This window comes from Cygnus atratus, chromosome 11 (assembly GCF_013377495.2).
Source record: "Cygnus atratus isolate AKBS03 ecotype Queensland, Australia chromosome 11, CAtr_DNAZoo_HiC_assembly, whole genome shotgun sequence".
In the NCBI taxonomy this organism is placed as follows: Eukaryota; Metazoa; Chordata; class Aves; order Anseriformes; family Anatidae; genus Cygnus; species Cygnus atratus.
Genome location: NC_066372.1, coordinates 18,238,885 through 18,260,916, shown reverse-complemented (window position 1 = coordinate 18,260,916; position 22,032 = coordinate 18,238,885). Strand labels below are relative to the sequence as shown.

General features: G+C 42.0%; 1 protein-coding gene across 1 annotated transcript in view; it reads left to right on the top strand.

The window, feature by feature from the left end:
* The window catches only part of ADAMTS17 (ADAM metallopeptidase with thrombospondin type 1 motif 17), a 173,196-nt gene extending 152,331 nt beyond the window's left edge, over positions 1-20,865 (top strand). The window contains exons 21-23 of the mRNA XM_035554855.2: positions 2,120-2,272; positions 17,100-17,277; positions 20,444-20,865. Of these exons, the coding sequence (XP_035410748.1) occupies positions 2,120-2,272; positions 17,100-17,277; positions 20,444-20,595 (483 nt within the window). The 3' untranslated portion in view covers positions 20,596-20,865. The remainder of the gene's footprint in view (positions 1-2,119; positions 2,273-17,099; positions 17,278-20,443) is intronic.
* The last annotated feature ends 1,167 nt before the right edge of the window (positions 20,866-22,032 follow it).

Here is a 22,032-nt window from a genome sequence, read left to right as displayed (position 1 = left end):
AAAAAAAAAAACTTAAAAGGGGTGATTTATATGTCACAATAGAAGATCTGTTGGAAACCTATTGCAAATGCTGTTTTGTCTAGGGAAGTATATGCAATACTAATCTGTGAATGACTTAAAAGCTTGTGGGAAGAACAAACAGTTGGTGTTTTTCCCAGACTCAGTTGTAAAACCCACCTAGAGATTTCTCATACTGTGAAAAATACTCCTACTTCAGCTTGATTTACTTCAAGTAAATTGACCCATTTGAAAGATTTCACATATTGTGCTTTGTAGTTCGAGATGAACGAGTGCAACCCGGAGGAGGACTGAGGAAAACGATCTGTAATTTTGGAAAGTTTACACAACTTGGGGCAAATTCATGGCTTTAAGGTACCAGTTAGGGAGCTCCAGTGTCGGATCTCTGGCAAGTCTTGCACTTTGAGGAGTCCAGCAAAGTAGTTTCTGGAATTCTGCAAAGCCTGGAAGAATTCATCCCGGTATCTAGCACAGCCGTACAACTGTGCTTGTTACAAAGATGTTACATCCGTAAGGCGGTCATGCCATGAGCGGCACATAGTAAATTAAGTGGAAGGTTTCCCAGATTTTCAAGAAGTCACTTTGTAGTGCTCTGAAGTATTTAAAGGCATGTCTGTTTGCTTGCCAGCTCATAAACGCTTGTCATTCATGTCCTTAACAAGGCCAGCAGGTCAGAGCTGCCTGGATTGTATTTTTAAGACGATTAGACAGGCATGCTGAGATTTGTCCATTTGATGTAATTTATATCAAGCTGACGCTTGTTTCCAGCATAGACCCCCTGGATGGAGAAGCTTCTTGGATTATGTTCAAAAGACCTCACAGAATATCTCATATCTTCACTATTTATTCGGTGTCAAATCAACTGTCTTTTCCATGCTGATCCCCTAAAGGGGAGAGCTCGACATGCTAGAGAAGGTTAGTTTTTATCTCAGTTGTACGTAGATCATTTTTCCACCCACCTGTCCCCAGTGGCTTTTCAAGAAAATTTCTCACTCTTAACCACTGCAGTGGCATGAAAATGAAGAGCAGAGAGACTGGCTGTGCTGCTGTATGGATGGCTCTGACAGCATCAGCGAATCTGTTACCCTGTTGCTGAACGGGTTATTTAAAACAGGAGTTTCAGTTCATGGCAACGTCCTTTCCCCACCTAGTCCAGGCAATGAAGTCAATACAAATTCTCCAGTTAAACAGAATTTCGTGACACTGGTTGGCAGAAATAACAAATGGGTGACCAGATATCCCCACCTTTTAGAAGCTACCTCCGTAGCACCCGAGCACAAATATATTTGCAGACATTTTTTTGTTCACTTGCGTGAATATTTGTTACAGTGCCCAAATGCTTGAATCAGGTCTTCCTCCAGCAACTGCTGCTAGCAGCTCTAGTAGCCTGCTGCTTTCTCAGAGGACTTCAAGCAGTCCCTGCCTATGCTTTTGAGAAACCCCTTTTCCACCTCTGCTGATTAATGTGTCTAACTTACTGCCCGCGTGTGGAAGCTGATGCCAACATTGTGGCTCACTGAATAGTGTCTCTGCTGAGCTATCCACTGCATGCACTTGAAGTTCTGTGAAATTAACATCGTGATGAGGATAGCAAAACAAAGAGTGAAGGTCTGTGTACATGTTCACATGAGAACACGTGAGAACTGTGGCTTCACCACCGTGCATACAAACAGTTCTGCACAGCTGTTTTTGTATCAGTGATGGCATTCTACAGTGAGTTAAAAATGTGATTTTCACCTTCATTTTAATCCTGTGATAAAGGAATATTGCAGTTCTGTTATGAATGATGAGCTCTTAAACACAAGATCTAGTGATTTTTCCTCTGTAACACCAATTCTAGCACGATGCTAACTGATATTAAAGAAGGTTGATTTTCAGAATTGCCATTTTTTAAAAGTAAAATATTTCACAAGCAGATACCACACTTTTCAAATGACTCATATGTTTGAAAGGGAGTTTAATTATTGGGGAAAAATCTTACAGGTAATCAGTTTTTCTTCGTGTACATAAAACTAGCTTTTCATTTTAACTATGTTACCAAAAAAAAAGTTTTTATTTCTAGGCATCGTGCAACAGAAAACAAATAGCTATTGTTTTGCAGTGTTCAGCAGACTGTGGCAAAGGGATCCAGAAAAGAACAGTGACGTGCACAAATTCTCAAGGAAAGTGTGATGCAGCCACCAGGCCAAGAGACGAGGAGGAGTGTGAGGATCACACCGGCTGTTACGAATGGAAAACAGGCGATTGGTCTAAGGTAACAGTGAACACAACGTGGTGTTTTCTTTCTAAAGATGTTCAAAATGCTATGCTTCTGTGTGCAGTCTGTTTTGCAGTTCAAATATTTGAAAGGGAAGGGTTTTACTCATTTTGATTAGAGTTTTTTTCTGGGCTTTAAACTTTCCCTTTCTGCCATTTGTGACCCAAACGCTGCAACACGTGCTTGTGGATATGACCCAGCAAGTTCTAGCTAAGTGTATTACAAACAGGATATAAGCTAGTATTAATTGACAGCTTAACCATCCAAAGACTAAAACCACACAGCCTGCACATAAAAAAAAGGAAGATTCTCACCACAGGCCAAAACTCATCCATCAACTGAGTTCTTAGTGTTGAAAGGCTACTTTATAAGCGATGCTGAAACCACTTTCCATATTTCAAAAAACAAACTCTGAAGTGAGCTGGCTAACAGGTTGAGTGCTACAAGAAGGAGTTCATTAGCAGTATCTTCCAGGACTGCAGGGAGCGAAGGAGGTCTCTTGTGCCCAGCTTGGGCAAGCTAAAAATAAAATCGCACAAGTTTGATTTCCTTCAGTATATGTATGTGTTAAGTATTTGCACTTTGAATGAGAAACCTAGTCCCTGAGAAAAGGAGAAATCTCAGAAGGAGGGGCTGTGGTGAGAGTGCTGTCTCCCTCAAAGCATCAATACTCAGCTGAGAAGAGTTGAGTTGTTACAGTTGATAAGAGTTTTCTTATCCCACAGGTGAGAAATCTGAGGGTCTGGGTCTGGGAGAACTGTTGTTAAACTGAATACTACTGGGGGGAAGTGTGAGGAAGCCTTCGCAGACTCGCACAGAGACAAAGGCTGATAGAGAGCACGCACAGCTGAAATCTGTTTGCCCTCCTTGTGCCGGTCCTGCATGCAGAATCTGATGGTAGATACCATTTTATTACCACAGATGGAAAACCAGACTTGTGCAGCTGAATCTTGTGCTATTCTGAGACCTACACAGCACAGTCCAGGCCCAGACTTATTCCAACTGCCCGAAATGAAAGTAGGCCATCGATTTAAAGGCAGAGCCAAAACCATCAGTCCCTTCCTCGGGGCCGGATTTTACCTTCACTTAGGCCTGTCTGAACTTAGTTTCTCCAGTGACATCAGTGGAATTAATTCCTGCATGCAGTGGATTAAAGCAGAGCAGAGTCTGCTCTATTTGCATTCTAATCTTAAAGTAACAGGTAGTTTTACTTGGACAGGAGCAGTGTAAGAAACTCACCCTTTGCCAGCGTTGTTCATAAAGCATCCTTTACATTACTGACTCATGTTTGCATAAAGAAATGAAATTTCCCAGGAATATTATATTCCAGCTTGGTTTTATCTTATCTTTGTAACTGTACTGTTCTTTAAACAGAAAGCCTACTTTGTGTTTTGGAATGTACGGCATGCACAGAAACCACTGGGATACAGTAGTTGCGTTTTGCTGTCCAAAAGCCCAAACACCAGCAAGCAAAATCCAGTAAAGCAGAGGCCCACGATGGGCAAATTGGCTTATCTGCAATTGCATTTTTTTTGCATTAAGATAGGGAGTTACAAATATTTATAGATACAGTGTGTCATAGATGCACGAATTGAATGGTATCAGTGCTGGAGAATGCATTAAGAACCTGCCACATGCAAAAGATCTGTATTTATGCTGAGCCAGGAATTTGTATCACAGATTGTTTAGAGTATTGAACATTATTTTATTCATAACCTGGCGTGCAGAAACCACACAAGCTAGCCAAGACAAACAGTTCCTGTATGTTAACAGGTGAAATAACATTATTTATTTATTTGTGGAATTTTAAAAGATTTTGGCAGGAAAATTGACCCGGATTCTCTTTATAGGGAGGAATATGAAATAGCTGTGTATTCACTGATTACATGGGTTGAAAGTTCAGTATTGTGCGAGTCGTTCCCATCTGATAAAGAAGTTGGCTCGCTGCTAGAAAGGCTGCAATCATACATCGGTCACAGTAAATAGTGGTGTTGATGGATTTTATGTCTGCATACAAGCAGTGCAGGATCAATGCAAACTCACTTGTTATTTGCAGTTCTTAACTCAGGATCAGGATCTTCTCTGTGCAGAAAGGTGAAAAAGCTTATGCACTGTTTCTGTGGCCTCTTTCTACCCGCAGCTTGTGCCAACTCTCTGCTTTGCAGGAATTTCACCTTGTGCAAGTCCAGTAGATGTTTTTGGACTTAGATTTGGTTTATAATGAACATTACAAATTCTAGACATCCTGGTTAATTTTGGCTGAAGACTTTCACACAATTAGTTTCTTACTCCCTGAGTAAAGAGGTAAACAAAAAGCACTGTTAGACTGGTAGAAAAGGGTATGGGTAGATACAGTTCTAAAAATGTTTATTGCCCCAGAAACCCAGATAGCTGAAATGTTTGATGTAGAGCACCAGGTAGGATTTTCATTATCAGGATCCAGAAGCTTTAATGCAGGGCTAAGGCCTAGGGGGAGAACCTTTACGGCTATTAGCAATTCCTTTTTGGGGTTGTCTGGCTTAAACAGTTCATCCATTAAGGAGAAATAAAGTCTCTGGCAGTTAGATTACAGTGAATTCTTTAAAATTCTCAGAACAAGCAGCTACTTTTTGCAATTAGTGTGTTGTGCATTTGCTTCTTATTGTTAGGAATCATCAGGGAAGCAAGATTTAATGATCAGTAGTAATTATCACAGATTAAAATAAGGCTTTGATGCTTTTTGTGCAAACAGCTTGCATGGTGACTTGGCCTCCAATCCTTAATTTCACCAAACCAAGATCATTTGAAGACATCAGAAAATCATATAAGGAGGCGAAACCTCATTAAAACTTGAAGTTCACATACAACTTGTCAATAGAACAGGCTCTCTGAGGGGTAGTGGCAGGCTGTTGTTTTTATATTAGGACGAGGAGTATGTATAGAATACATAGATTCTGCATGAGAAGATTTGCCTAAGGAGCTCCCAGTCCTATATAAAAAACCCCTCACTGGGAACATACAAGAACTCCTATGGCTGACAGTGATGGGCACGGTTATTCTATGTAGGATCTTAGATCCTGTTGCATTCAGAAGGTACAGGGGTATAATACTTAATTATTATTAATTATTATTTTTGGCATTAGCAAAATTTCCAAGTCTGTGACACAAGTTATGGCTTTGTGCACTCAGGCCCTGGATCTGCTTCTGTAAAGGGGAGGTGAGTGAGGGACGGCAGCAAGGGCATGTTGATCTGTAAGCTGCACCTACAGAGATTCACCAGCCAAAACCTCGTCCTCTGGCTGTAGTAATGGCTCTGTAGCCATTGCCTGTCCACACTCTGAATAAGAGAATTTTTGTTCTCTTTTCTCTCGAGGTTGTTTGTGAAAGGTCCTTACTGTGTTCTGTAGCTGAGGAAAGGATTTGGAGTGGAGCAGATTTAGCAAGCAGTCTGGGTTGTGATATTTGTGTATCCCCAATGCATTTGCAGCTTATTTCAAGCATGCTACAAGGAGCCAATGTGTCTAGTTCCATTTGCAAACACATAGGGCCAAGTCTGTAAAATTATTTTAAATGTCCTTGAAGTTACGTTTGTTAGTTCAAAACCTGAGATTAACGAATTGTCCACTCTAATTCAGAAGACAGAATATTGTTCTGTTACTTGTGACCACGATAGCCTCTGTTACCAGCTTGTGCTGTTAAACTTTCAGCTTCTTTGCACTACTGCAACTTCTCTCTTAAATCTCTTATCTTAAAGGGATATACTTATTATTTTTAGCAGCATTAGTATGATGAGCAACATAACTAAAATGTTCCTGGTCTGGGAGTCTTCACGCCTTGTAGAAAGGTAGATCGCACAGTGGGAGACCCACTGAAGGTGTTAGCCTGAAATTATTTTTTTACTGTTGCCTGGGTTCTTCAGAATTGCAGTTCATTATATCATCCTTTATATATGATGCAATATACAAATGGGAGTCCAAGACATCTCCCATTCAGTCTTTTCTTCCAAAAGGAAATTCCACATCCAGTTTGTATGCAGTTGAAGAAATAAATACCGCAAACACTTTCTGCTTTGCAATAGTTCTTCCGTGTTTGAAATCCGAGCTGTTAAATGTTCTAGCACTGGAAACATTTTTACATTTTTGCTGTAATTGTGCTAGTCGAAAGAACAAACATAGGTTGCTCACTTTGTCAACACTTGCTTCAGAGTCCCAGGCTGCTGAAAATACACCTCTTGATGCATTAGCAGGACAGTAGTTCATTCCTTCACAATGAATTGATTTTGCTGACAAACTTTGTGTCGAGTGTTCCATTCCTGTACAGAATGCAGGCAGCTAGTGAGCAGAACATGTCTGTGTGTATGCGGCTCGCCGGAAAGCTTAGCAGGATGCACAGTCTGAGTCTGAACTGCTTGCATGCTCCAGGCTGCACTTGAAGGGATCGGGACTGACTGCATCAAAGTCTGCCGTGACTCCTGGAGTCGAAACCATGTGTCCTAAATGATGTGGGAGAGCATTACTGGCTTGCTGCAGGGAGCTGCCTGCTAGATGTGCTGGCTAGCTATGGTAGTGACAAGGAACTGTTGTGCTTGAGGATGAACAGCACTGGGGAGTGCTTTGTAGCTACCCAGGCTTCCCCATTCTGTCCTCAGCGCTCTCCCCTTCTGCTCTACTGATAATGAAGCAGGGAAGTCACTCAGGTGCACATATACAGGCCAAGGCTGTACTTCTTCAGTTCCTTTTCTCTGGTTGGCTTATGGACTCTTCTAGGGTATAATCGAAGAGGCAAGATTCTGTAGCAGGAGCAATTCTCCAGAAGACTTTTTATGGATTTTTCTTCATTTCCAGTTTTACTTAGTTGTTACACTCAACATACTCTACTTCTGTCTTGTGACTGAAGTATTGTATTTCAAGCCAACAGCACAAAATGGTTCAGGGTTTCCCATTTCACTTTTGGCTATTCCCTTTTTAGTGGTATTATATCAAGGAAGGCAAAATTACAGGCAAGGTGCTCTGACTTCATTGTTAGTGCTGATTTTCACAAGGGTGCTTTTCCAGTTTTGGGGGTAGAAGTTTAAACATGCAAATTCTGTCCCTCAGGCAACAATTTAGCCCATTAACCTACTGTATTACATAGCCCAATGAAAAGGTTTTTAGAAGGCAAAAGACACATAGAAACCTTGTGATATATTGGCTCTGCCATATTTTTTCTTCACTGTTACATTTGATGCTCTGTAACTACTAAAGCCTATGTTACTCTCGGGGAACCCAATGTGAACCCAGTGTAACTGTCCTTCTTTCTTCCCTCAAGTCCATTGGCCACAAGCCAAAGGTCTCACTCAGCACTTCGGGCCTGATATCATTCTGCCTTACATTAGTATAAATGCAGATTCATTCAGCCACCTAAGTCACTTCAGGTTTTTTCCAGTGTCGTTCAGATCAGAATCTGACCTGCTGGACTGTGCAAGATCTTTGGGTCTTGTGTAGGAACCATCGCAGATTCATGGTTTTCGGTGAAAACAGAGATAAATATATGACATCTCAAACTGGGCTTCCACTTCAGCAAAGGAAAGTAGTGGAGAGCAAGGCTTTTTCTACCGCTTTACATTTTTTATAACCACCTGGCACAACTTTTCACTGAATTCAGAGATTGTACACTCCAGAATCTGCAAAGGACTAGGAATGATCAGCTTGGCAAAGTGTTGTGCTAAAGAATATTCTTGTTGCCAAATCGTGTCAATAATGATAAAACACATCTGAAAAATTACCTATAGCCACCTGCCCTCCCTGCACATCGCTAGTTGCCAATTTCTTTATGGTGTTTTGTTGAGCCTATGAAATACTGGCTAGGGGTTCTCATCCCAGGAGAATATTAACAATAGGGAGAAAAAAAATGTAATTTCCTATAAGAAAAATACTGGGTTTGTGCCAGACATTGAGGTGTTTCATGCTGAAGATCAGCAGTCATTCATCACAGTGGGTGGTAACAAGGCTTTTGTAATTGCAAATTAATTGTTTTGGCAGGAAGGCAGTGGGTTGCACTCTCAGAGAGATAAAACCCCTAACTGTACAGCACACAGAGAAGCATGCTTTTTTCAAAAAATACTCTACAATCTTCCAGTGCCAGGAAGGCATGTTTTCCAAGTTCCAAATGTTTGGGAACATCAACAAAATCCTCTATATGCCTCACTTTTAACGATTAACTCACATTACATGATAAGAAGAGCAAATCAAGGACAGCTGTGGTTGGAGAGGTGTATTCAAAACTGTTGCAAACATAGCAGCAAACTGTCCTTTGTTCTAAAACTCATTACAAATTCATGGCTTGACCCGCCATCTGTTTATGATAAACCATGGACAACTTGTTAATTCTTTATAAAGGTCATCTCCTTCTACCTTGGAGAAAATAACTTTTCTTGTTGAACTGAGAGAAAACTCTGCAGGAGGGATGGTGGCTTAAAACTGCAGTCGCACGCCGCAGCTGACAGACCTTTTCCTGCCTCTTACTTGCGTTGGCTTAGCGAACAGCTTTCTGATTTATGGCTGCTCATGTGCGTTCAGCACCACAGCTAGAAACTGACGTTGGAAAATTGTCCACAGGTCTCACTGGTGCAAATCAGTTGTTCTCCAGAGAGTGATACAGCTGGATATGAGAGGAGAGGACCCAGCAGGCTTCTGTATTTTAACTTTCCGCATCTGTGGTTGTAGGCATGGCCAGGAGCCAGGCCATCAGTGTGTCCTAAACCTACCTATGGCCCCAGTGGACTGCTCTAAGTTGCACTGCTGGTTCTAATCCCCTGAGTTGTTTTTTTCCTCCGGCCCATGGTCACTGATGTGCAAATCACAGCCTCTTTTACCCACTGTACTGCTTTAGTGTGGACAAACTAAGAAATACAGTTTCCATACCTACAGTGCAAATACACACTGGAGGAAAGAAAGGACAGCCAATACAAGTTCAGCTTACCTACAGGCCTCTGTATGGCCGTGGGACCATCACTTAATGAATTTACACTGCTGAGTCCTAGCCATCAGACAGGTCGGTGCCTTGCTTGAGATAGTTGTTACGCACCATTTACCATCATAGTAAGACGAGCAGCTCCTGGGAGTAGTTTTATCCCCTCTCCTTGGTAACGGCTGCATTGCCCTTTGAAGCAATCTCTCTCCACTCACTGATTGCAAAGAGAACCTAAACAGAGCTAGTTCAGAAAGATGAATCTTACCCTTTTTGCTCTCTGATTTTCCATTCTCCACTTGTGAAAAGTCTTCTGCTATGGTCAGAGGTGTAAAAATGGTATATTGGCACTAAAAGAAGTTTGAAGCTCTCTCTAGACCTTGTGATAGCTGTCAGCCCCGGTTAACGCAGCTATCGACACAAAGCTAGGCATGGAAAGTGAAGGGAGAACCAAGTCTTGATCATGCCTTTGAGGCCATGACTGTGTCATGTTTGCACAACAGTTTGCACAGCTCATCTCTGCTGGAGTTTCTGGGAACAGCCATAGTAGAAATCATTTTGATGGTTCCTTAGAAAGGAGAGCGCTGCAAAGAGGCCGTATTCATCAGTGTTTTGTTTGAAGTGGAGCACATTCTGTTACACTGTTATTGTCTCATGTTCCAATACAGCCTCCAGTGATCCTATTAATTGGAAGAATAACTTTCCCTTTTTGACACTTCTTATTTAAAAGCCTCATTCATTAGGTGCATTTTTGTGATGGAGAATTAAAGCCTCCCACCAAGATCAGTGGATTTGAAATGGAATGTCATCGCGACTATTTCACTCCTTTTAATGTGAAAAAGAAGAAAGCACGCAGGACAAGCCTGTTCAAATATTGGCATTCGTTTTCTCTGAATTACTCTGAGATGTTACAGTGTTTAGGATGACGTCTTTAAAAAGATGAAAAGTGGGTAATTCACTATTTAATGTTTGTACTACTCAACTGGAGAGTTTTTGTCCTTTGAATCCTTACAACATGCAGTATGTGTCCCTAGTATGGACTGCTGTAATTTTGCAGTCTTTCCAAAAGCCTAGGGAGATTTATAATGACCACTGAGGCATTAAGGTGACAACTTTCAAGAATATCTTTAAAGAGCAATTATTACCAACCTGCTGGTGATCCCTGGGTTGACGATGCAAAGTGATGAAACACAGCGTTCATCGTCTGTTTCAGAGCTGAGTAGCTCCCTGTCCAGGGAACACTCAGGCAGAACTGACATGATGGAGATGAACAGCCTCTTGCTGAAATAAAATAATCCTAATGGGGTCTTTAATTACTTTTATTTTTTAATAAATTGCATTCAGGTAGCATTGATCATTAAGTGATGAGTAACTAAAATGTGTTCAGTGGAGTTCAGTTCCCAAGATACTCTTTTCAGGATACCATCTGTGACAGCAGTCAGTGTGGGACTGTAGTTCATGTAGCCCATAAAAACATTGTTCAGCATTGGCGTGAGTACATATGCTGTGGAAGTAGGGTAAATTCTTCAGCAGTCAGCCTGAGTTGAATTATGTGATTCCACGGTTACATAGTTATAGTTTTCCATTACTATCTAGCTCGAAGTTAGCTTAATTATGTTTTTTACGTAAGGTGTTTTTCAGGATCATTTTCATGAATTTTTATGGATGGACTAAGCTATGGAGGATTTCTGCTTGTACCTGCCACAGATCAAAACACTGCACACAAGCTATAATTTGGCACCCTGTAGGCAATACTGTATCATTTCATATCTTTGCTGTTATTACTTGCGCTCATTCTTGAAATCCTGTTTTTAGGTAGTCCTTTGTGGAGCCAGGAGTTGGATGCAGTGATCCTTGTGGGTCCCTTCCAACTCTGGATAAACTGCGATTCTGTGACATGAATTCTGTCCGATTGCTGTGATGAATTAAATGCCATTTCCTCATTAGCATCCACCTGGGCTGCATTGCACAAGTACTTAGGGGCACTGTCAATACCCAGAATATTCATGCATTCAGCTCTTAATCTCTGAACTCTCTGTGCACAATGGAACTTTTCAGAATAGCAAAGTCAAGCTTAATTAAGCAGTGAGACATGCTGGTCAGGTCTTGTTCCTTAGGGTCATGCAGTTTGAAAGCACAGCTGTAGGCAGTTTGCAAAGATTGCTTCTCTCTTCTCCTTCTAAGATACTGTCACATCAGCCATGAGCATTTTCTGCCATAATTTATTGTTTCTTCCCATTCTGAGTCAGAAGGGTATGCATTTTTTCTTGGTTAAGTTAAACAAATCAGTCATTTCACAAAAGTTTCCAAATGAAAGATTGTTGTAAGCAAGACCAGATATGTTCTCTTTACAGATCTGGGGTTTAAAAAGAAGAAAAAAAAAAAAGGAAAGGAAAGAATAGGGAAGCTTGAAAAACAGCTTACAGTTTGCTTTGGGCTAATTAGATGTTATCGGCGAAAAGACAGAAATCTCTTTCTTTAGCATGATGCCATGGTGAAAGTTGAACTGGTGTTTATGAAAGTGTATTGCATGCTGCTTTTCAGCTAAAACTCCAGAGTTTAAATTAGTGATACTCATAAAAAGCCTGACGGTAAGGTGTGTAGAGCACTGACTCTCTGAGCACACACATGTATACCATTAAAGTCTCAGGAACAGAGAAATTCCAGGACATTTGTCATTCATCTCAGATGCTGCGTTAGAATGTTATTAATAGGAACTTGCCTTGCTTTCTTTCTGACTTTCATAGAGGCAAAAAATAAAGACTCCCGGGGGAAAAACTCTGCCCTATCCTAACGCCTTGAAATACTTGAACTCTGAAGTCAGTAAAGCCTGACTGTATCTCTGAATATTGAAGCTTTAGCCATAGTGTTATCCTTGGCTTCAGCAACCTTCAGCAAATTGGGGACAAACTAGTATCTGTAAACTTCAGATGCCTGCAGACTGATGAATAGAGAAAAAAAATCTTGCCTTCAGCTTAGTTATGAGTGTTATCTTGAACTCTCTCTCCCCACAACTGATCAGCCTTATTGTAGTGCATTCAGGATTGGCTGAAGGGATGCTATGACCTTCTGCTGGAAGAAGCAAGTCTCTTACAGAAGAGACGAACATCTCTTAGAGGTTACAGAAATGAGAGTTTTAAAGGTGACGTGTGGTCTGAGTGCATCCCTGTCAGGTCAGCAGCCCTCAGCTAAGGCACAAGCAATGCTCGTTATTCCATTCAGCCCCGAACAGATCCATCCTGCCTGTCCTCTGCCATGGTAAATCTGTTCTTTTTTCTGTCCCCATTGAGCCTCAACATGGAGATTGTTTGGACTGCTCCCTCTTACACATTCCTACAGCTGCCCAAAGGCAGGCCTGCCCTGGCTTAATTCATTCTTATTCCTCTCTCTGTCTCTGGCTATCTTTTGTACATCAGGAGTCGATGAACTCCCTGACAGATCTCAGCATTTACTGTAAATTCATTCTGGTTTAATACCTAATATTCTCCTGAGGCATTTGCTTTCAAAGCAATTAGACATCTGTCCTCACCTTTGGTAGATTTCAGGCTTTCATACCAGTATCCTAAGGTGGAAATAGCATTCCAGCTGAAAAATCATAGCTTGGTCTTAAGGTTGGAGTTTTTCTGTGAGTAAATCTTCTTTAAGCTGATGAATGCAGCTGCTGCCTTGATAATTTGTGAGTTTATTTCCTTCTGGATATCCCCACTGGCTTACATGTTACTGCCAAGGAATGTGAATGGAGGCATTTTTGTATTCCTTTTGCCTTCTCAAGTAGTGCTTAAACTGGGAGTTAAAAGGGCTCTCATTAGGTTCATTTTTCGTAACTGGTCGTTAATCCACTCTTTCTTACAGTGTTGAGCAAGCCTTTGATTTTTGCTTCTGGGTTGATTTCTCATTTACAATGGCTCTATTGTCAGTTCAGTGTGTTGTGGCTAAACTATGTGAATTTTGCGTATGCGTTTTTCTGATAGCGATATCACTGGCAATGCCTGGTGGAAGGGAAGAAAACACTTCTTTGTTTGACACCAGTGTCGCTATTCAACCATTTCCTCGAGTCCGTGGTTTTCCAGTGCAGGCAAGATGCTTGCGGATTTTCTCTCAGCGCTTGCCTAGCAGCCCGGGAGGCAGGCAGAGATCCACGCCACGCCGCACGTGGTTCCAGAACTGATCTCCACATTCACAGATCACCTCCCTCCGTTGTGGCATCAAAACGTGTGTGTATTTTGAGAGCCACATAAATGCTTATAAAAGCTTTTCTGATTCTCAGAACATTTTTGTTAATAGCAGTATAACAACTCAAGTCAGTGTCCATCAACAGCGTTTGAAACACGGTTGGTGCAGTTTCACCGTGCAGCCCTGGAGCCTCCCAGCCTCCTGCAGAGCGGAACTGAACCAGCTGGAGATGGATGAGGTGCTGGGCTGCGGGCGTACTTTCAGCACCAGCCCACGTCTGCCCCAAGTGTCATGCTCTCACCGGCAGCTGTTGGCTGCCTGGAAGTTCCCCTGTTTGTAAAAAGGCTGCAGCAGCTTTCCCGACTCAAGCTCCTTCTACCAGTGTCCAAGCCCAAGCGTCCTGTATCAGAGGGCACAGAGTGAATCCAGCCCTGAAAATTTTTCCATGGATATACTAAATTGTTCCATAAATATTTGGGAAAAGAGAGACTGAAGCGATGCATTTAGCTGTCCAGAATAGGAGAAAAGGTATTTATGGGAATTTGCTGTTCAGTTGGAGTTTGATTTTTATGCCTCTTTCAGTGATGTCCTCTCTTCATCGTGCAGCATGAGTAACAATTCCCCCTTTGTATGTATTTTGTATCTATTCCTATTTCCTATTGAAATTCCTAGGAAAGAGACTATCCAAGTACAGAGTTGAAAATTTCATCTTAAAATAAGCCAGATGTCCAACCTTCCTTTAGCTGCCAAGCCCAAAAGAGTTCAAGAAAGATGTTAAAATCCGTCTTCCTGGCTGTGAAAAACTAATTGCATAGCATAGGTGATGATCCCAGTCTCCCAGGAGAAGGAATAAAACTGCTTCGGGCAAAAACTCTGCTGTTATTTGTCTAAGGATTGGAGTTGGCAGTGTCTGTGGAAAAAGTTTCATTGCTTGCCCTCCTTGCTGGTTAACAAATGCAGAGACAGGAACACAGTCAAAGGTAGGTGAGCGTTTGTATATCAGTATCTGAAAACCATATTCACCTTATGAGAAAAATGTTTCTTTCTCTCTCTTTTTTTCTTTTCTTTTTTTTTTTGGTGGGGGGTTAAGAGCATTTGTAAGCGCAGGGAGCGCCTAAAAGCCAGGGACAAAGGTCTCAGCCTCACTATATTACAATCCTGTGAAGGAGCCCCATGGTTATTTTATGCCTATGTGATAACAGCTATTCTGTATGTAAAATGGATGTGCAATTCACTCCCCTTGAAAGAGTTTTGTGAGAATTAAGACCAGTAAGGCACTCTGGAGACCACAGGTGCCGTTGAAATCCTGAGGATAAGAGGTTGAGTTTGACCAGTGAAGTAGAAGGGACTAATAGTTGCGTTTAATCAGGATAAAAATTATTAATTTTAAACCTAAATGTAGTGGCTGTGACTGATTGTCTTCCAGACTGGTAGAAATCACTGAGGATGCACAGTGCTGGGGAACAGCAGAGGGGCACCCACGACTAATTCAATGCCTCCATCTCATCCCAAGAGCACACGTTATGAAGGGGGGTTAAATACGGGACTTTAATGACTGCAGTTTGGAATATCTCACAGTAGGACATACAAGAAAGGGCTCGTTCTGCATGGTCCTAAACATCATAACAATTGCTGAGGTATTAGTATGCAGTCACCAAAATGTCACATAAATTCAACATCTGAACATTTAAGCGCAAAAAAATCTGCTGTAAACTCCTGTGTTGACACTAAACTTGAAATAAGAAGTATGTGAAGGAAAAAAAAAAACACAACCATTTATTAAATAAAAAAAGAAGTTTGAAAACACATATAAACTTTTAATTTAGCATGACTGCTACCTTCAGAATACAATAGTAAGGTCTTGGAGGGGAAGTATGGCTGGAAACAGAGGTAAGTTGCGCACCAGAGTGCCTTAGTGGCAAAGTCCAGAAGGGATCTGAGCCAGAGTTTGTTCAGAATGGAGACATTCAGTCCTGGAGAAACAGCATTTGGGGACAGAACAGGAACAAAGAGCAGGTGGACACATTTTCTCTCAACAAAAGCAGATACCAATTTGGTGAGTAAAACAAATACAGAAAAACTGCTTAATAAACAGTCATTAATGTGACTGATGGAAGATGAAAATTAAGTAGAGTCTATGTTACTTTTGTCAACAGGCTTCTCTGATCCTGCAGTTCCTCCTACCCAGAAATGAAGAGTGCACATCATATAAATGTATTTCTGCACTGAGCTGTCTGAAGCAGGACTCCACTGGCTCTATTTTACTGTTCTGTTCATCTGAGCCCATTCTGCGTCAGGCCTTGCTGTGGTGCATGAAGGAAGAAACTCCCTGTGCTCCAGCCCAGAACAAAGCCATGCTTCTCGTATCAGATTGTCTTTGAGAAGCAGCAGGGATTTCTTATGATACTTCTAAAAGAAAGTGATAGGTGGGAGAGGTGCAGGGCTACGTGCATCCATGTGTTCTCCTGTCCCTGGGTGCTAGTCTTAAAATCATCCACCCTGCGTACGCATCGTTCATACTTGAACTTCAGTCCGGCCCCGATGTTGCTTATCTTTTGAGCCTCTGAGATGTCCACCATGCCATTTTCAAGAAACACTGCTCAGAGGTGATAGTATTTACTGGACTGACCTTTTTCAGAAACAGCGGAGGACAGAAAACATGATCATTTTGACACCATCCTAATTAGATTTCCTGACTTTTCCCCCACCTCCTTTTCCCCATCATTTGCTTGTGTGTGGCTCTAGCAGAAATAGGAATCTTACCAAAGTCCTGCAACCCATTGTTTCTTTATTTTAAATACAAGGTTCTTTTATTAACTCCAGCTGGTGCACCTCACTGTGTTCACTGCGTTTGTTTTATTAAAATTGAACTGCGTGCAAGTAGGACATTGTAAATCACAAGTGACTGGGCCAGAGGAAGAGGGAGGGAGAGGTAGGGACTCCAATTGTATGACAACAAAGAGAGCATATAAACAGGCTGGGCCTCTTGACTAATAGAAGCCAAAACTCATGGAGTACAATTTGCAATTGCTCCCAGAAGGACAGGCAAGTGCCAGACGGTTAGCGGGGATGGATGAGTGAGTACTTGAATACCTGATGTGTTCTCCCGTGTACTGGAACGGAGCTTCTCTAGAGGTCTGGGCATGCTGTAGGAGCTGCCTGCCTCTGCTGTAATCCTTGGTTTTATCCCATATCAGTACCTGGCAGTGGTCATCCTGTCTGGGGAAGAAGCCTTGTTAGACTGTCCAAGTCTTGGGGAAGGCTTTTGAACCAAGGCAGCCAGCTCCACTGGGTCCCTCGTGGATAGGGAAGTGGAAGCTACTCGTGCAGTATTAGGCAGTAGACATTTTCCAGCTCTGCGTCTTTGTGGCTGGTGGAGGGAATTGCATTTCTGCCTTCTTGAGCCTCGTGGGTATCCGGAGAGACAGCCAGTGTCAGTGGGCTCAGGGTGAAACGAGTCCAGGCAGAATGACAACAGCTCCCTTAGCTGTTCTTCTGCACACAGCGCTCTCTGGAGTTGCAAAATCATCACGGACAAATGCAACAAAAGCTGTATGAAGATTCCCTGGCTGACAAGTTTGCTCTGTGTTGAGTCCTCAGCACCATACTTAGCTGCCAGCCCGCTGCACGCTTCAGTTTTGGCACTTGTTTTCATGGTGTTCACGTACATGTGATTTTGAAGCTACTCTGCTTCGACCATGTCTCAGTCCCTTCTCTCCTCCAGTGCTCCTCAACCTGTGGGAAGGGCCTCCAGTCACGTGTGGTGCAGTGCATGCACAAAGTCACCGGGCGCCACGGCAGCGAGTGTCCCGTCCTGTCCAAGCCAGCGGCCTACAGGCAGTGCCACCAGGAGGTCTGCAATGAGAAGATTAACGTCAACACAATTACCTCGCCCAGACTTGGTGAGTGAGGGGCGTTGGGGTGAAGGACCAGACAAAAAGCCCAGGGTCCCAGCGTGCCTGGTGTTAAAAATAGTAATAAAAATGAAAAATGAGGCTTCAGAGGATTACCTGGGGCCAGAATTTTGGAGAGGGCCACCCAGCCAGACCCTTGACTAGTGTGGATAGGTCCTCTCTTAGCCATTAATCCCTGTCTCAGAGCTCAGCAGTGGCTAGACCTGAGGGACCAGCAGGAGCAGACAAGTGGTGGGGGATTGACTGATCACAGAGCTGAGGGAGCTGACAGACTTACCTTTCTCAGTCCCAGACAGATCTCACCCTGCTTGCTCTGTGGTGGATGTGAAGTGTGGTGCGTTACTCATCTGTGCCCCAAGGAAAGTACATGACCTTGACAAGCAGAGCATGGCTGGCTTTGTTGTTTTTTTTCCCCCTTTCATTTGTTGCCACAAGAATGTGGTTTGATGATTTAATTTACCCTGGGAGGCAAGAAAGCATCCAGCCTCCTTCTGTGAACACTGATTTTCTGCCACTGTCCTTCCCCTCAGCCTCTCTGCATCCCCCACGTACCTGGGTGAGCTGAGTGTGCGGTGACAGGCCCTCTGTTCCCAGGAACACCTTAAGTCTGTGTTTAAGAAATGGCTCTAGTTAAGAATGCTTCTGTCAATACAAAATTGGGGGAATCCATAATTTTCCATGTCATATTTGTTTAGTTTATATGGGGATAATTTTTTTCTCCTCAGATTTCAGCTGTTTGTGTTCAGCCACGGCTCCAGGAACCGATTTGGTTTCTTTACATTTCACACATCATCACCAGTAAAATGAAGCTAAACTAAGCCATCAGTTACTCTGACACAGCCTCATCCATGCTTCCTGTTGCTTTCAGGACAAGAGGCTGGGTTGTAAACAATGCTGCTAAGGTCTCACTAGGCAGAACAGCTTCCAGTCCACAGCCTCTTTTAGCCTAAGAAGCCTCTAGCACACAAGAAAAGGCAGAGTTGCTAAATAATAGGGAACCATTCCTAATCACACTTTCTGAGGTTAAATAACACTTAAACTAGGACTGGACTTGAGGCTTGCTTCTGGACTGAAATTTGTTTTCCAAAAGTTTAACATCTGTTTTTTTAAAAGAGTATGGGAAATTTTATTCTTGCAAACGCAGTCATACTGAGGCGCTTTTAAGCTCTTTTGTTTAAGAACATCTGAGAGTACTTCCCAGATATTTTAGCACTGTGAGCATAGTGGAGGGAAAACATTTCATTTGAGAAATAAGCCTTTGATACACTGATGAGACAAGAAATCCATCCTAATTCACATTTTAGGGCAAAGCAATAAAAAGCTCACGTGTTTAGAAGACTGAGGAGGCTCAAGTCCCTGCTGAAAGTAATCTGCAAGTAATTTGGGATGCTTTTGTTTCTGAACCAGGCTTGGAATCACCAGGGCCAGAAACAATGATATTTGATATTAGCAGAAAGATACATCATTGAATGTTTTACTCTTCCTATATACAAGCAGGTTCCGTTGGATTATTTTTAATTTCTGGGTTTTGTAGTAGAAACCTCACAGAAAAATTTATACAGAAAAAATGCAGTAGACTACAAAACTTATGTTGCCTTGTCTGCACTCCAGAATGTTTTCCATCCCAGGTAATGTTGTCAGAAATATCTAAGACTGGAGTTCACCTTGCCTGGCTTTCAGTGTTTCGTGTCCAGTGTCCTTCAGTGAAGACACATTTAGAGGGGATTTATTCTGTCCCCATGGCACCTGAACTATGTTACTTCTAAGGCGTGCTTATGTCTTCACAACCTATAAGGGTTCTTGGACCTCTAACATATTGGAGTCCTACCTTATTTGTAGCTCAGTGCCCTTCTATTATGTAAAGATTCTTACGGTGTATCTCAGACATTCTTGCAAGATGTCTAACTTACTCAGCTACATCATGTTTCTGAAAACTGCCTGGCTGGAAGCAGGAAAGCAGAGGGTACTGCAGATCTAACCCCCTCAAAGATCCCCTTCACTGCTGGCAGACTCAGAAGTAGCTCTGTCCTCCCTGCATTTAAGATGGTCAACTTTTTTTCTCACTTTTTTTTTTTAAATTGGTTTCATGTTTCTTTTTGCTCAGACAGTGCAACTTCATTACATCAGATTCTATTGAACTTTTACTACTTGTCCAGTTAAATGAAGCTTCAGTGATACGCATTCCTACCAGATCTACTGCCGTGGTTTTCTGGTGTTTGGCACTGAGACTCACAGCTAAATTCAGGATAATAATGGCCTTTCTTGGTTTCATCTGGCAGAGATGAGAAATGATGGACTTGAGATGCTGCTGGGTTAGCACCTTTTGATGTGTTCTCTAATTAGTCCATTTTTCCCAACCTAAGAGGCAAGAAGATTTATTTAGAAGATTTTCCAATCATCACAACATTCATAAGACTGCTACATGCAGTTTGTAAATCAAGTAGCATTAACTTGACTGCATTCACTGGATTTATGCACTGTTATCATGTGCAGTTTTTACTCTTGTCACTTATTCGTAAAACCACTTGTGACACTTTAATGATAGCGACAACAGATTCAGCAATGGTGTCTTCATACTACTTTCCCCCTGCACAAACATTTTGTCAATCCGAGTGGGTTTCTGCCATCCAGCCCCCTTCCAGTAGCTAAGTGTTGTCCATCCATATTTTACTACTCTAAGAATTATTTTTGCTACCTATCAGTTTAGCTTTATATCCATTAAATGAGGTTTGCTTTTGCTCCTCTGCAAAAATATTTTCTCCTGAGAGGATGATGGCCTCTCCTGAAAGTGTGCCTTAGCAAAGCACTGTCTGGAAGCACACAGCTTCCCATTGACTGTTGGGAGGTGTTCTTGTGCTTAAATCTGAGCTGAGGCTTTAGGCATTTCGTTCACGTAGGTCTCCTTGTCACTGTGACAGAATAGGTACAATATGAGGAGCTCTGTGCTCGCGCAGTCACAGCCAGCTTCAGACTTGCAACAAGTGCTTCCAAGAGCTCTCCATCCGTTGCCTGTGATCTCAGTAGAAAGAACATCATCCGGTCTCCAGTGTTGACAGATTGAGATTTCTTCTTTCGTATGCAGGGATTTTGATCGCTCCTGCAATGCTGTTGTCTGGCTAATCTGCTAGTTTTTCCTTTCTTTTCTTGTCCAAAGCTGCTCTCACGTACAAGTGCACAGGCGACCAGTGGACAGTGTACTGCAGGGTGATCCGGGAGAAGAACCTGTGCCAAGACATGCGGTGGTATCAGCGCTGTTGCCAGACTTGCAGAGACTTTTATGCAAACAAGATGCAGCAGAAGAGTTAATGAACCTGTGCTACTTCTTAGGGTATTACAGCTATTTGTATGTAAGTCACGGACTAGTAGGTCTGAGTACTGGAACTTCATGAGTTTGCTACAATGTGGTGGATTCCAAAGCATACCTAATAAGACTTGAAACTAATTCTACAGACTGGATACCAAAGTAATCCACTCATCCACCTTAAAAAAATTAAAAATAAACATAAAAAGCACACACAAAAACAAAACAAAACAAAAGCAGAAAAGAGTCATCTCAAGGAGCCAATCATTTTATCATATCTTGACATCTTTACCTTTTTCATTAATGCTTTTTACTTTAATATATTAAATCACCAGCCACTGGATGGCTTGCTACCATTAAAGAAAAGGACAAGAGTTGCAAGGTTGACTAAGGTTATGGGTGCCTCCATGGAGGAAGGCCTCTGGCAAAATAAATCAGCAAAGGTAGAGACATTACTTACTCTTTTAATCTTGGCTTTCATCTGATGTTTTTAATTCCCAACAGTTATCCCACTGTGGAGGGGACTTGGAGGGACATGCATAAATTAAATGCTTAATTTAAAGAGGGGATTTGCTGTAAAAAGCTCGTGAAAACTGATAGCAGAAGATGGACATCTCTGAAATTCCCACAGAAAGCTCAGTACAGTTATATCCAACATTCCAAGTCATATTTTTTAGAGCAACTAAGGACTGCTCTTCTTTCCAATTCTAAAAAACAATCCTCTCTCTTTTCCCCAAAATAATATAGTTTCTTTTTTGAAGCCTAATTTATGAGCTTAATGAAATGGAAGCTTATTAACAGCAGTAGGTAGTAATTTTTACGCAAAAAAACGTACACAGCAAGGTGGAAAAAGCCAGAAATCATTTCATCCAGCAGAGCTTAGTGGGGGATCGCTTGCTCTAATCTCTCTCCAGTTTTTAGAAGGCAATCAGATAATGAGACAATGTTTTTCTGTTTGTTTTTTTTTTTTTAAGAGGACCATGAAACTGGATAGCATTGGTACAGAAACAGGCCTTGGAACAACATTTGAAGGATGGACTGGAGAGCAGAACAGGTGTTTCCTGTCTCTTGGCTCTTGTATACAGCTGAGATTATGTAGCATTTTGAGTCAAAACTGCTATAAGCGATACAAGACATTCAAGATGAAACCTTGAGCTTGTTGAAGCCCTAAGGCCAAGACTTCTATTGCCTTCAGTAAGGGTTAGGATTTTGCTCACTGTATTTTAATGCTTTCTGCCTTAATTTTGTGGTGCTGTCAGGTTTGGTGCTGTTGGATTGGTGCTATCAGAGCACTTCGAAAGTGCTGCATATATGATATTCTCTTCCATGTGTCTGCACTTTAAACCAAACTCCTCTCTGGTATGCGAGACTTGAAACGGGAGCTCTACCCAGGGCAGAGTTTGTCCCCTCTGTTAGCCCTACAGACCAATGTCTCTCTATCA